The 12,839-nt window shown below is 37.7% G+C and overlaps 1 protein-coding gene across 2 annotated transcripts in view; it reads right to left on the reverse strand.

Annotated features, from left to right (window-relative positions):
* Window positions 1-12,839, reverse strand: part of LOC132098031 (TBC1 domain family member 22B-like) — a 52,307-nt gene that overhangs the window by 10,789 nt on the left and 28,679 nt on the right. For both annotated transcript variants that reach the window (XM_059504132.1, XM_059504133.1), the window contains 2 exons: window positions 6,311-6,417; window positions 2,786-2,861 (listed from right to left, as the gene is read on the reverse strand). In XM_059504132.1, the coding sequence (XP_059360115.1) occupies window positions 2,786-2,861; window positions 6,311-6,417 (183 nt within the window). The remainder of the gene's footprint in view (window positions 1-2,785; window positions 2,862-6,310; window positions 6,418-12,839) is intronic.

The following is a 12,839-nucleotide window of genomic DNA, read 5'->3' on the forward strand; positions in this document are numbered from 1 at the left end:
ATGGAGAAAATGTAACGGGGCTCTAAAAGTACTGAGAACTGAAGTCGGACCTATCAGAAGGAAAATGGAAACTCTTACTGCCACGTATAAAAGCAAGAATAACATAAAAAAAAGGTTTTAATAATGAACGATCTTCGAGATGTTACATAGGGGTTGCATCATAATGGATTCAACTGATGGAGCGAGTCATTGGTGTGAAGATTGAACATTACCACAAATTCACTTCTTTCACAATCCCACTTCTTTAAAAAAAAAAACAACAACAAAAGGTTTTGCTCATAACGATTCTGATTCAGGCAAACAAAATGAAAGCATAAAATACTACTTGTGTTATAACATTGAAACCATTGTCATTTTCTGGAAAATATCTTAATTTTTTAATTTATTTTTGGGTTTGTGGTATCAAATGTTAAACAGGTTAGGCGAAGAGTTAAAGAGATACTCCACCCCCCCAAAAAATGTAAATGTAGTCATTAATCACTTACCCCCATGTCGTTCCAAACCCGTAAAAGCTTTGTTCGTCTTTGGAACACAATTTAAGATAATTTGGATGAAAACCGGCAGACTTGTGATTAATGACCAAATTTTAATTCTGGGGTGGAGTATCCCTTTAACATCGATTCAAAGCCAGTGCTTTATTATTAACACAAGACTAGTTATCCACAGCTAAGCTTATATATTTCAAGCTAAACGCCGATCATTTTACTCGTTGCAACATTTAATTAAAAACAAAGCATCATTTGGTACATCTACAAGTTGCTCGCTAGTGTATTTTCCTGACTAGTCTTCTGAAAGAGCGATTTGTTTTCCCTGCACTTCATTCGTCTCTCCTCTCAGCTCACTTCCATTTGGCTTCACACCCTAATCGCAGGGGCTTATGGGGAATTGATTTCTCTCCTGTGCTCCCCGGCGAGACTGTGGGGTCTGCTATTGCTCACGGTGCTGGTGGATGCTGATGGATGGGAAAGAGGCGCGCGGCGGCTCTCACTGAGAGTTTCAGTGTGGGCTGTTCAGCTTATCACACCAAACACTTCGAAAAGGGGAGGACAGAAAACAGAAAAAAACAGAGGCGGACTAGTGGCATAATGGAAACGTGTGATTCCAAGACACAGAAAAGGCCGACACCATGGGAAAACAAGTCTTTTCCGAGGCGACGAACAAGATCACACCCTGGCAGAAAAACATTTTGCACTGCTATTTATGGTTTGATACAACTAGTGCACATCATTCTGGAGGGCAAAGGGCAAAATATATAAGATCATTTGAGGGACTCCAGACTTTGTCATTTCATTCTGGCAGTCATGATGTGTTATTTGGGCTGAAGCTTCTGAGGGTGTAAAAAAAAAAAAAACCCTGATGTGTCGCAAAGAGTGGCACATGGTTGGGCCCAAAGTAGCTTTGACGACTGCATTTGAACTATTCATAGAAACCCGTCAAAACTGTTATGCTCCTAAAAAGAACAACAGCTACAACAAGTGAAAAAAAAAGAAATAAATATATCTACGAGTAAAGCTTTGTTGAAATACCAGAAACAAAGTGCAAAAAGAGACTGATTTGTTTTAAGAAGCTTCAAAGGTAAGTTGCTTGGTGAACAGGACCAACTACCCCAAACATTTTAAATATACGTTTCACTTCAAAGATTATGCAATCATTTAATCATTCTGATGTTGTTGCTAACTGTTTTTCATGTAAGAACTTAAAATGAGAAACTTGAAAGAATGTTTACGCTGTTCTTTTGTCACAATGAAAACATACAGTGACCAGGGTCTGTTCTACTCCAAAACACAATTTAATTTGAAGATGTTCACTCTTATTCAATTTATTTAGAGAGAGAAAAAATATTTTATATAATCCTGTATTTTAGAAAAAAAAAAACACACTGCCAAAAATCAATGGTACCAGGTTTGGCCTTATTAGTTTGTGCTGTTTTACATTCACAGGCACATAGCTAGGATTGTCAGAAGGGGGGAAATCAGCCCAAAATCTGCCCGATTATCTTTTGGTGTATACCCAGCATAAGACGGTGAGCCAAGTTTTTAGAGGTTAAACTGAGGTTAGACCACACCCTCTCCCAGTCGACCGATAAATTAAGGTCAGATTGCACCCAATTCCAAATTGATCTGATAGTAAGAGGTTTTGAAATGCGATCAATATTTATACTATATATTACGGAAACAGTTGGTTGACCAGACTAGGATGAAAGGAAATAGGAGCTGCCCAAGGAACTCCATATGCTTTGAGAGCAGAACGTAACTGAAAAAAGACAAAATATGATGATGCTGGTAAACAGAACTTAATTCTTAATTCCTGAAATGAACAAAGGCCTTGGTCATCATATAAATCACAGCATGTGTTCTTGCCTAAAGAAGACCAAGATGGTTGGACAAACGGACCATTTCCACATAAAAAACTGAGATTGTGCCATAACGGTGCACTGTAACAGAATTTGAAGGGTCCTCCTATTAGACGTTAAACTCTTTTCCAGATTCTAATAGAATTAGCTATAACCGTGCCGGATTTGTTATTATCATCTTTTTTCCTGGTGCCAGCAAATAAAATATCTTGAAGTCTGTTTGGTTTAACCTTGTCAGGTTCAATCACTCTCCATGAAACTTGAGATTGAGGGTCAACCCAATTATGAAAAGCCTTAAGTTGGAACGGCAGTTCTGAGATTTTTTTTTCATAATGAACAGGAGGAAGCAAATTATCAAAATTCATATTTCAATAATTACTTTAATTCCATGAAGCGTGAAAGGAATTGATATGTTTGTCAACATGATCTTACCATCTATTCTGCTAACGAGCTCTTCCAGCGCCTTCACTTTATTCTGAATCCCAGGCTGGGCAAATGTATAGTTGTCCTGAGAAAAACAAAGGCAGAATTTAGAACATGAATAATTATTCTGTCAACTCACTAAGGCTCTTTCACAGGACTTATATAAGAGCTTCAATAGCTCAATATAAGCATCATGCACCACTTTGACCTACATGACATGAAAAGCTGTGCAATTAGTGTTATGGAAGGGCAATTTTTATTCTACGTGGTATTTGTTAAAACTAAACCTGTAAAAATGCTTTTAAGAGCCCTCAAATAAACAATTAATGTTATTATTTATAGACTGCGTATAAAAAAAAATTGTTGGCTGTGAGTTGTAAGGTTGAAAAGAAGCAGAGTTAAAAAATTTTATAAAATAAAAATTTAAATTAAATATAAAATAATAAAATTAAATAAATAAGAATATAAAAGAAAAATAAAACAGTAATGACAAGGGTGAAATTAATTCATTAGAATTTATTAACTGCTTGTGCAAAAATAAAAAATAACCTAAATAAAATAATAAAATAAAATAGAAAACGGTAGCAACAAATATAAAATAAAATAAAAATAAGATAAAGAAAAAACAGTACCAACAATGGTCAAATAAAATAAAATAAGAAATAACAATGGTAAAATATAATTAAATTGAGAGAAATAAAATAAAATAAAAAGGAAGAGAAAACAGTAACAACAATGGTAAAATAAAAAATAAAATAAAATGATATAAAAAGCAAGTTACTGAAGGACACCTCTGATGCATGGCTTGGTATCAGGTGATTAACTGTAGGAACTGTGGGCACAATATCGTCACATTTATCGTTGTTTCGTAACTAATGTTGTTCCATCTCTCTATCTCTGTTCCTCATCCCTTGTGGGTCATTAAGGGCCAGTGGCCGTCTGCTGTGCTGCGGCTCATGTTTTAGCCCTGGGGGACGGCTGCATTGGAAGACACATTCTGTGTTCTGATCCGTGCATGTGTTCTGCCTTTCAGCTCGGCTCCACTCAGCCAATGAGCGCAACACAGAGCAGCCCACGGGACAACCTGACTGCGGCCTGCATCTGACCCTTACTCCCGCCTGCAGACGAGTGCCCTCACATGCTCGCCTCACTCTAACAGAGGGCCGTTCTCAAGGGAACACAGCCAAAGATCTGAAACCCCCTAGCTTAAGCTTTCTCTCAAAGTTTTATTTGTCTCTCTCACCCCTATGCGGGTAAGTGTCTTATCCTCTAGGGCTTAAGCACAGTGCCTTTTTTCAGTCCGTCAGAGAGTCTTTTTTATTGCATTGTATTTAACTTGTCACTGGCATTTGGAAAAGAACAAAAGGATACGATGACAACTACAGGGTTTAGTTTTAATAACAAGACACCGAATAGATATTGTCCTCAGGGAACTGCAGATGGACCAAGAAGGTCTAATGCCTGGAGAAAACTATTACCATTACTGTCTTAATGGCAGTAGCTCTGCTGGTGCATAATGTATTTTAATTGAATTTTGTGAAGTATGGGATAATTATTATTAAGAACAAAAAGAAGAGAAATAAAAATAAGATGATGATGATGACGACATGCAAATCAAATGAAATTTGGATTTTTGGAATCAGGATTTTTGAGGCTGATCACTGATCACAGAAAGCAGTATCTGCCGATCCGATCTTTTTAAAGACTTCTTTATATCAGGTAGAATTATTCATAGTGATGATCCAATCAAGATTATTAGACATATATTCAGGGCCTGAATTTCATTTTTGAAAATTAATTCCTCTCTTAGGTGACTCTTGTGAGGATTTATTTATTTATTTTTTCATCTGAGGGGTGGAGGGGGCCATTTTTTCAAATATTTCTCTCACCTAAATATTTGATCATGCACTGTATTTTTGTTTTTACAATCGTGTAATTGTTACACAATAGCTTACACAGCGCAAGTCTGATTTTGTGAGCTGTATGTGAGGTTCACTTCACACATACTCTGTTTGCAGTGCGTATGTAGTTCATGTGTGGTACAGAAGCAGCACGGACTGAACTTTCACACAGGAGTCTGCTCCTGATCCATGGCTGTTTACCACAAACACAACATTTATCCATTATTTAGATTTTAAAAACATTGTTACTTAAAATGCTTTTTCAACATTTAGTTTATTACTTTTCGATTTATATATTAAGTTTAAACTATTTTTCTTATGTTATCATAAACATTCTAAATTAAAACTTAACACTGACAGAAACGGTCAGATCTACTGCCTTTACTGTAAATCTTTATTACCGTACAAGCAATCCTGTGGTTCATAAATATCTTAAATGAAGAACTTTAAAATTATTGCCTTGTTCATATAAAAGTGCTCTTTTCCTTTAACCTAGCCAAAAAAAAAAAAAACCCTTGCCTATGCCTTGGCTTTGAAGCTCAGTAGACTTTAATTGTATGCATTTATGGTGTAATTACTACATTTTTGTGTCAATGTATGTTCATATTTACCGCAACAACGCACTGTTTTTACCGCGTGTAGCACAGCATAAAATAGACTATGTGTGGAAACTATCATTGCACTGCTGCAGACGCACCACTCCTAAACGCACTGACAGACCACAACCGTGTGTACAGTGTGAACACTTTAATCCATTAACATGTGCACGGAAAAAATATCCACTGCAAACAAGAGTAATGTGAACCTGGCATTATTTTGTGTGTGTGCTGCGAGTGTGCATGAGCGCACGGTCTTCAGGAAACCATGTGAGCATTGAATGGTTTAAACACTGGCAAGAATTCCAAAGAAAAAATGCAATTTACAAACTTTCGTTTGCGATTTTCGGCCGATTGCGATTGTTAGCCGATCAATCGGAGCACCTATGAAAATTATTACAAATTTTTGTAACAGTACTCCAGCAAAAAAATATAAAATAATTTTGAATACTATTATTATTATTATTATGAGGAAAGGAAACAGAAAAAAATGATTTTGCTTCCTTTAAATAAAATAAAATGGATAAGAATAAGAAAGTAAGATAAGAAAGAAACAGACATGAATGACATTTGAATTTATTAACATATTTATATATGTTCATAGAAAATTATAAAAAATATTAACAGTAGCAATAAAAATATATTTTTTCTCCTTCAAATAAAATAAAATAACAGTAACAACAATAAAATGTTTTTATTATTATTAGAAATGTTATGGAAACAAAAAGGAACAAGATAAAAACAAGAAAAACGATGATGTCATGAATAAAATGTATTATACATTTGTTAATATATGACTTTTTGTTTTTTAAAAATCAAATTCCATAAAAAAAATATTCAGAGTAACAATACATAGATAATTCTTTTGATAAAGAGGAAGAAAAAGAAACAAAAAGGGTGAAATTAAATGGTTAAGATTTATAAACTGCTTGTGCAAACTAAAATAAAATAGTATAAAATATAAATAAATAAAAAATCAATAAAAAAAAAAATTGAATGAATGGCTACTTTTGAATGGAAACAAGTGGAATAAATACCTGTATCCCATCCAACAATTTGCTCATGCACCAAAAGCTGTCGGCCTCAATGTTTCGTTGTGTATCCAGAGGCAAGCTTGCCATTTCGAAATTTTCCACCTCTTCCTCTAAGGAAAAGAAGACACACAAAACACACATACATTCATGTTCGGTCACCAGCAGACCAAACCAACACACATGCTGCAGGCGTTCTCAGCAGTCTGTGTTTTCTTGCAGGCGACAGCAGCTCTGGTGTGTGACGTGCATCGTATGCACAGACACCATGAAGCCATTAGATCATTAGCTGGCAAACTGCATTCTTTAATTCAACACATTCATCAGCCCACTTCCTCGTCCCTCTCCCTCCCACCGCAGGCTTCCCCTCACAGCCATGACCTTTCCCGACTCTTTAAACAGTATGTGCTAAATGATGCTGATACACACATTATGCCCGAGAGAGCCAGACCTGGCTGCAAGAGACTTCTGTGTGACACTCCACTCACCCACCGCAAAACTAATGTAGTCCTCCATATCTTGATCTTTCTTTCTTGCTCTTTTCTTAATAAGGATGGAGGGATTGGGAAGGGGAAGGAAGGACAAGGAGATATTTTGATGAAGCACTGAGTAAAGAGAAAGAGAGAGAGAGCTCTAGGCATGTTTGCATGCAGCTTGCACATCGCCAAAGCAATTCAGTCAATCACATGACTGCTACTGCGGTACATGAGAGCTGAAATATAGATAAGGAGGAGGTCAGATCCAAGGTCAAATACACAATGAAGAATACATGCTCTCGAACGAGCGTAGATACTCAACTGAAGACCATGTTGACAATCTCTGCTGAGGTCTGTGGTTAGAGACAAAATCAGACTGACTGTAAACAGTAAACTAGGTGCATAAACCTACATACTCTACATTAGTACGTTTCCCCCCCCAAATAAATTAATACTTAATTAGTGAAAGTGACAAAGACATTTGTTTCGTAATGTTTCAAAAGATTTCTGTTTGAAATGCTGTTCTTTTTAATCAAAGAATCCTGAAAACAATGTATCATGGTTTGCACAAAAATATTAGGCAGCACTTGAACTATGTTCAACACTGATTAGAATAAGAAATGTTTCTTGAGCAAGAAACCTGCATATTAAAATGATTTCTGAAGAATGGCGTAACAATGAAGACTGAATGACTCCTGAAAATTCAGCATTGCATCACAGGAATAACATTTTAAATATATTAAAATATATGTTTTTTATTTTTTATTATAATAATACTTTACAATATTACTGATTTACTGTATTTTTGATCAAATAAATACAGCCTTTATGAGCAGAAGTAACTTTCCAAAACAGCTTATAAATCATATCCAATACCTTCGAATAGTAGCATACTTTCTTCTGAAAACCCCCAAAAGCAAGTCATACAGGTTTGGAATGAAATAAAGGTGAGTAAATGTTGTCTGAATTAAGATTTTTGAGTTATATCTTTTTTTATGCGAGTAATTACACCAAATGAAACTGCAAAAGTGCAAAAATAAACTTCCTCTTGTGTTTGTTGATCAAATTCACATTTTTATGGCTTGCAAACTAATGCATTTGGTTTTATGTGATAAACATTGCTGTTGAAAATTTTGCTGATTGAAATGTCATCAAGAGAACATTATCTAGCTAGATAACAAAGATGAGGATGCAAATTAAAAATGTTGCAACCGGTTTTAATATTTAAAAACATTTTGAATATATATATATATATATATATATATATTATTTGTGACAAAAAAATCTAAAATTAGAACTAGAATACAATCATGGAGTCTGTTAAATAAGAAAATTAATCAAGTCACAGAACACTTTTTATAAACAATTTACAGAAAAATCTGTATTTACTGAATGTGGCCCACAAATGTGAATCAGACTGGTAGCAGGTAAAAACCGGCAAAACTTCTCTGCTCAAACTCTGAGCAAACTGTCAGTAAACCTCTGCATTGCAGCAGGAAGAACAGCTGATGTGGGGCCCGAGTGAGAGCCCGGATGGGACTCAAGTAAAAAAAAAGATGGATGGAGAACAACAGGAAAGAGCTGGCAGGGGGAAAAAACTGGAAAAGTAAATAGCCCTCTTTGACCACAAATGAAGCATGCAGTGCCCTGCCGGTCATGGGCCGAGCCATATGTCACTGGCTACAGCACTAGCGAGATTCCTGATCCATTTAGCTCTCCACATTTCCACATCACTCCAAAGCTTCGGGGACACACACATACACACAGAGCTGCTGAATAAAGCGGCTTTACAGAATGCAGGAGAAATCCTGTTTGTGGTACAAAGAAAGGCTTTGCCACCCTGTTCTCTGACCCCATGGAGAAAAGGGTGTTATTGTGCCATGTGTGATTATAAGCGACCTGAGACATCATTCAATAATCACGAGTCAAGTCTGCAACTCGTGAAACAATTTACTGCTTATTTAAGTTGTTCCTCCATGTCTCAGGATGAGCATTAAATGATCCGTATTATAGAGCTCAAACTCTAAAAGCGGATTGGATGAGGCATGTTCAAAGCCGTTTATAAAATATGCCGACAGGCGCACACCTGGAGACTGCACATCAATTGAATTCTTTATGAAAGGAGTAGTTCACCCAAAATCCATGATTTTCTCATTCCAAAGTCATACGATGACTTCTTTGGTAAACAACAAAAGCAATTTGAGTGGAACAGGTTGCCATGTTGCATAAAATTGCAATAAACAGGGACTAGAGCTTTCAGACATTTCAAAAAATGAGGTTAAAAGGACTCATGCACTTTATTTCAAATCTTTCAAGCCATATAACATTTTTGTGTGGATGAATAGACCATAATAAACAAAATGAATCTTGGCATTCACCTTAGCTCTACTTGCTATGTTAGGGGAAGTAGCCATGTCTGATTCAAAACCAATTACATTGATGAATTCATTGATGAACTGAAGAGTTCAGTTCACAAAACTGCTCTGAACAAAGCCCAAAGTATACTTTATTTTTGTCTCTGCTACTTTGCTTTTGTTCCGTCTCTTTAAATTAGTTTTCTACTATGAACCATCAGTCAGGGGCCAGCGTTGTGGTACAACTGATTAGAGAAAGTGCAAAACCAAGTCAATACGCATGTGCGATCTGTGCGTACAAAATACACAACTGGATGTTGCATGTACAGTATACTATTCTGGTGATGAAATTTGCATCGCATGCACTGTACGTAGACCCTCATTTATGTGTAATAACCAAAGTGTATTTGGCCTTAATTTGTCAACAAATCACAAATTCAGACCAATCTGGTTCACCCCTTGTGCTCAACCCACTGATTTAATGATCAAGTCACAACCACTGGAGAAGAAGATTTTCATTGAATAACAAATTTCAAACTCAAAAAGCTATCAGATAACTTGGAATATAGTGCACAAGCCAAATTTTAAGGTGCTTTTTTCAAACTTAAAGCTCCAGTTGCCAAATGTATGGAAAAAAGCGCCACACTATAAAAACTAAAGGTGCCTCAGGAACCTTAAAATGTATTTTAAGTGCCTCAAAGCTCTTTTTCTCATAATATGGTTCCTGGAGGAACCATTATAGTCTTTGCAGTTCGTGTAGGAACTCCTGGGATCCTTGAAGCACTTTGTTCCCAGTTCTGAGATTCTGGAGTCACCCTTTCATTACACCGAGACCTCAAAGTGCTCTGGAGGTTCCTGGAGGAACTCACATTTTAAAAAAGGGTTACTGTAAGCTCTGTTAACATTAAAGTGGTTCCTGGAAGATCTCACACTTGTAAAAGCCAGCATCAGGAAGAACCCAGAGATTCATGTGACAAAACTTAAATTTGACTGATTATTATTATTATTAATATTAACTTTTTAGGAATGTGATGGAACAATGACTTTTGTGGCACTTTCCATGTGAAAAAAAAAAACTAAATGTTTGTAAAAATCTTCACACTTGTTCAGTCAAAACATAAATACATAAATAAAATAACAAAAGGGCATACAAAATCTTCTAAACAGCCAGTATATCCAACTAAAATGTTACAATTATTTCTGAAAACACTGTTCTCAGCAATAGGGAATATATACAAGCAAACAGGCATCCAGTGGCTACACCATGCTTGTTATTGTTATTTATTAATTTCCTCCAGACTTAAAACTTTAATACTGCAATAACTTAAAATAGTTTTACTGAAATTGGCTAAATGTTAAATCATTTAAAGGTGGATAGTTTACCTTGAAAAATATTATTGAACTAACTATGAATCAACGCATTAATTTAATAATAAAAAATACTCTAATTATAACAATCGGTACAATAGTAATATTTAGAGTTTTTTAATTTGCCTAATAAAATAGGTTTAAATTATTCAGAAATAACTGTTCAGCTGTTGTCAAGAAGAAGAAAATGCATGAGGTTTGGCGTCCTCGTGCTCCTGCTGTTTGCTCGCACGCGCGTGTGTGCGTGGAAGAGCAATTTCAAATACAAAGAAGTAATGGCTCCTTTCCTCAAAGAAACAACCGATGCGCGAGGTGAGTAAAGGCTCCGAAATAAATACACAGATTTATTATTTGTTTACTAATTCCTACACTGACACGCTAGACTGTATGTTTTTTTATTTAAAATGTTTGTTTTAACCATTAATTTAATAGCCGCAATGCTTACGAATCTAATGCACTTTGTGGGACGAAATGGAGACCACAAACACAAGGTCACAAACAATAATTATTAGTTTGGTTTAAGCATGATGTTTACGTTTATTCATAGTAACTTTTACGACACCTTCTCATCATACGTCACTTCCTGTTTGTTGTTGGCCTCTGTACTGCGTTTGAGCTCCGTCACTATATTCTTTTTATCAAATCAATTTTATACACCATCGTTTCCGTTTATATAACGTGTGAATATATCCTCTATTGTATTCTACAACAAAAACAATCAGAGCACCTCGCCATCACTAGTTTTATTTTGATCTCCCGGGTCCGCTATTAGCTTATATCCCATTAGCATCAGCAAGCGTGGTAGTTGCTAAATGCGCTTATATTGCTAATACTCTATTCACACACATTACCACTGCTGTACTCACTGTTACTTGCTTTAATGGCGGATGAATGTCTACCTTTGATTGCAGGTGAGGACACGTTGTGGTGAGGACTGCTTCTCCATGGCCTCGAGCTCGAGCTGCACCGAATGAGGCAGGCCCAGCTGAGAGAGCGGAGAGCCCCGCTGGAATCATCCCGGGCTGACGTTCATAAGTCCGGGGTAAGTATACAGCGTGTTGTTAACAGTCCCACCACGTCTACTCCGTGTGTTTCTCTGCACAGGCCCGGTGCACCCAGGACGCGATCTTCCCAGATGTCCTTCACTCTGGCGCCGGGACACCACGGACCCTGGGTGCATCCACAGCGGAAGACGCGAGCCAGGCCCCGGGCGACGACTTCTCCCCCTCCGGTCTTCGAGATCTCCACACGGAACCGCTTCGCTCCCCTCCGCGAGACAGGACGCGGCGCTGTGATCATTGGAGACTCCATCATCCAACACGTCCATGCTACGTTAGCCGAAGGTAAAGTGCACACTCATTGTTTCCCTGGTGCTCGTGTTCTCGATGTTTCTGCACATATACCCGCGATCCTGAAGGCCGCCGAGAGCCCCAGAGCGGTCGTGCTTCATGCCGGGGTTAACGAAGTGAAGTGACATTCAGCCAAGTATGGTGACCCATACTCAGAATTTGTGCTCTGCATTTAACCCATCCGAAGTGCACACACACAGAGCAGTGAACACACACACACAAACTGTGAGCACACACCCGGAGCAGTGGGCAGCCTTTTATGCTGCGGCACCCGGGGAGCAGTTGGGGGTTCGATGCCTTGCTCAAGGGCACCTAAGTCGTGGTATTGAGGGTGGTGAGAGAACTGTACATGCACTCCCCCCACCCACAATTCCTGCCGGCCCGGGACTCGAACTCACAACCTTTCGATTGGGAGTCCGACTCTCTAACCATTAGGCCACGACTTCCCCACGACTTCCTCAACGACACCACGCTGCGGCAGACGGAGACGCTGAAGAGGGACTTCAGGAGCCTGATCGAGACGGTTTGCAGCACGACGCCCGCGGCGATGATCGTGTCAGGACCACTGCCCACATATCAACGAAGACACGAAAGGTTCAGTAGACTTTTTGCTTTAAATGAATGGTTGTTGTCATGGTGTAAAGAACAGAAACTGCTTTTTGTTAATAACTGGAATCTTTTCTGGGAGCGTCCTAGGCTGTTTCGCGCTGATGGCTTGCACCCCAGCAGAGGCGGAGCTGCTCTCTGACAACATCTCCAGGACACTTCGCTCCATGTGACTAGTAAGACAATTCTCAAATAACTATTATGATGACTTTTGTTCCACCCGCTTAAATGATAAAAGTACTTGCGCTGTAAAAACTATTAAGGACCGTGTCTGTTCCCCGAATAGTGAGGTCAAAATATAAGTATAATGTAGGATCTAGAAAAAATCTTATCTTGAAATAAACCAGAAACATGTAAAGTAAGTGAACAAAAAATTTTTTTT

This window comes from Carassius carassius, chromosome 21 (genome assembly GCF_963082965.1).
Source record: "Carassius carassius chromosome 21, fCarCar2.1, whole genome shotgun sequence".
Lineage (NCBI taxonomy): Eukaryota > Metazoa > Chordata > Actinopteri > Cypriniformes > Cyprinidae > Carassius > Carassius carassius.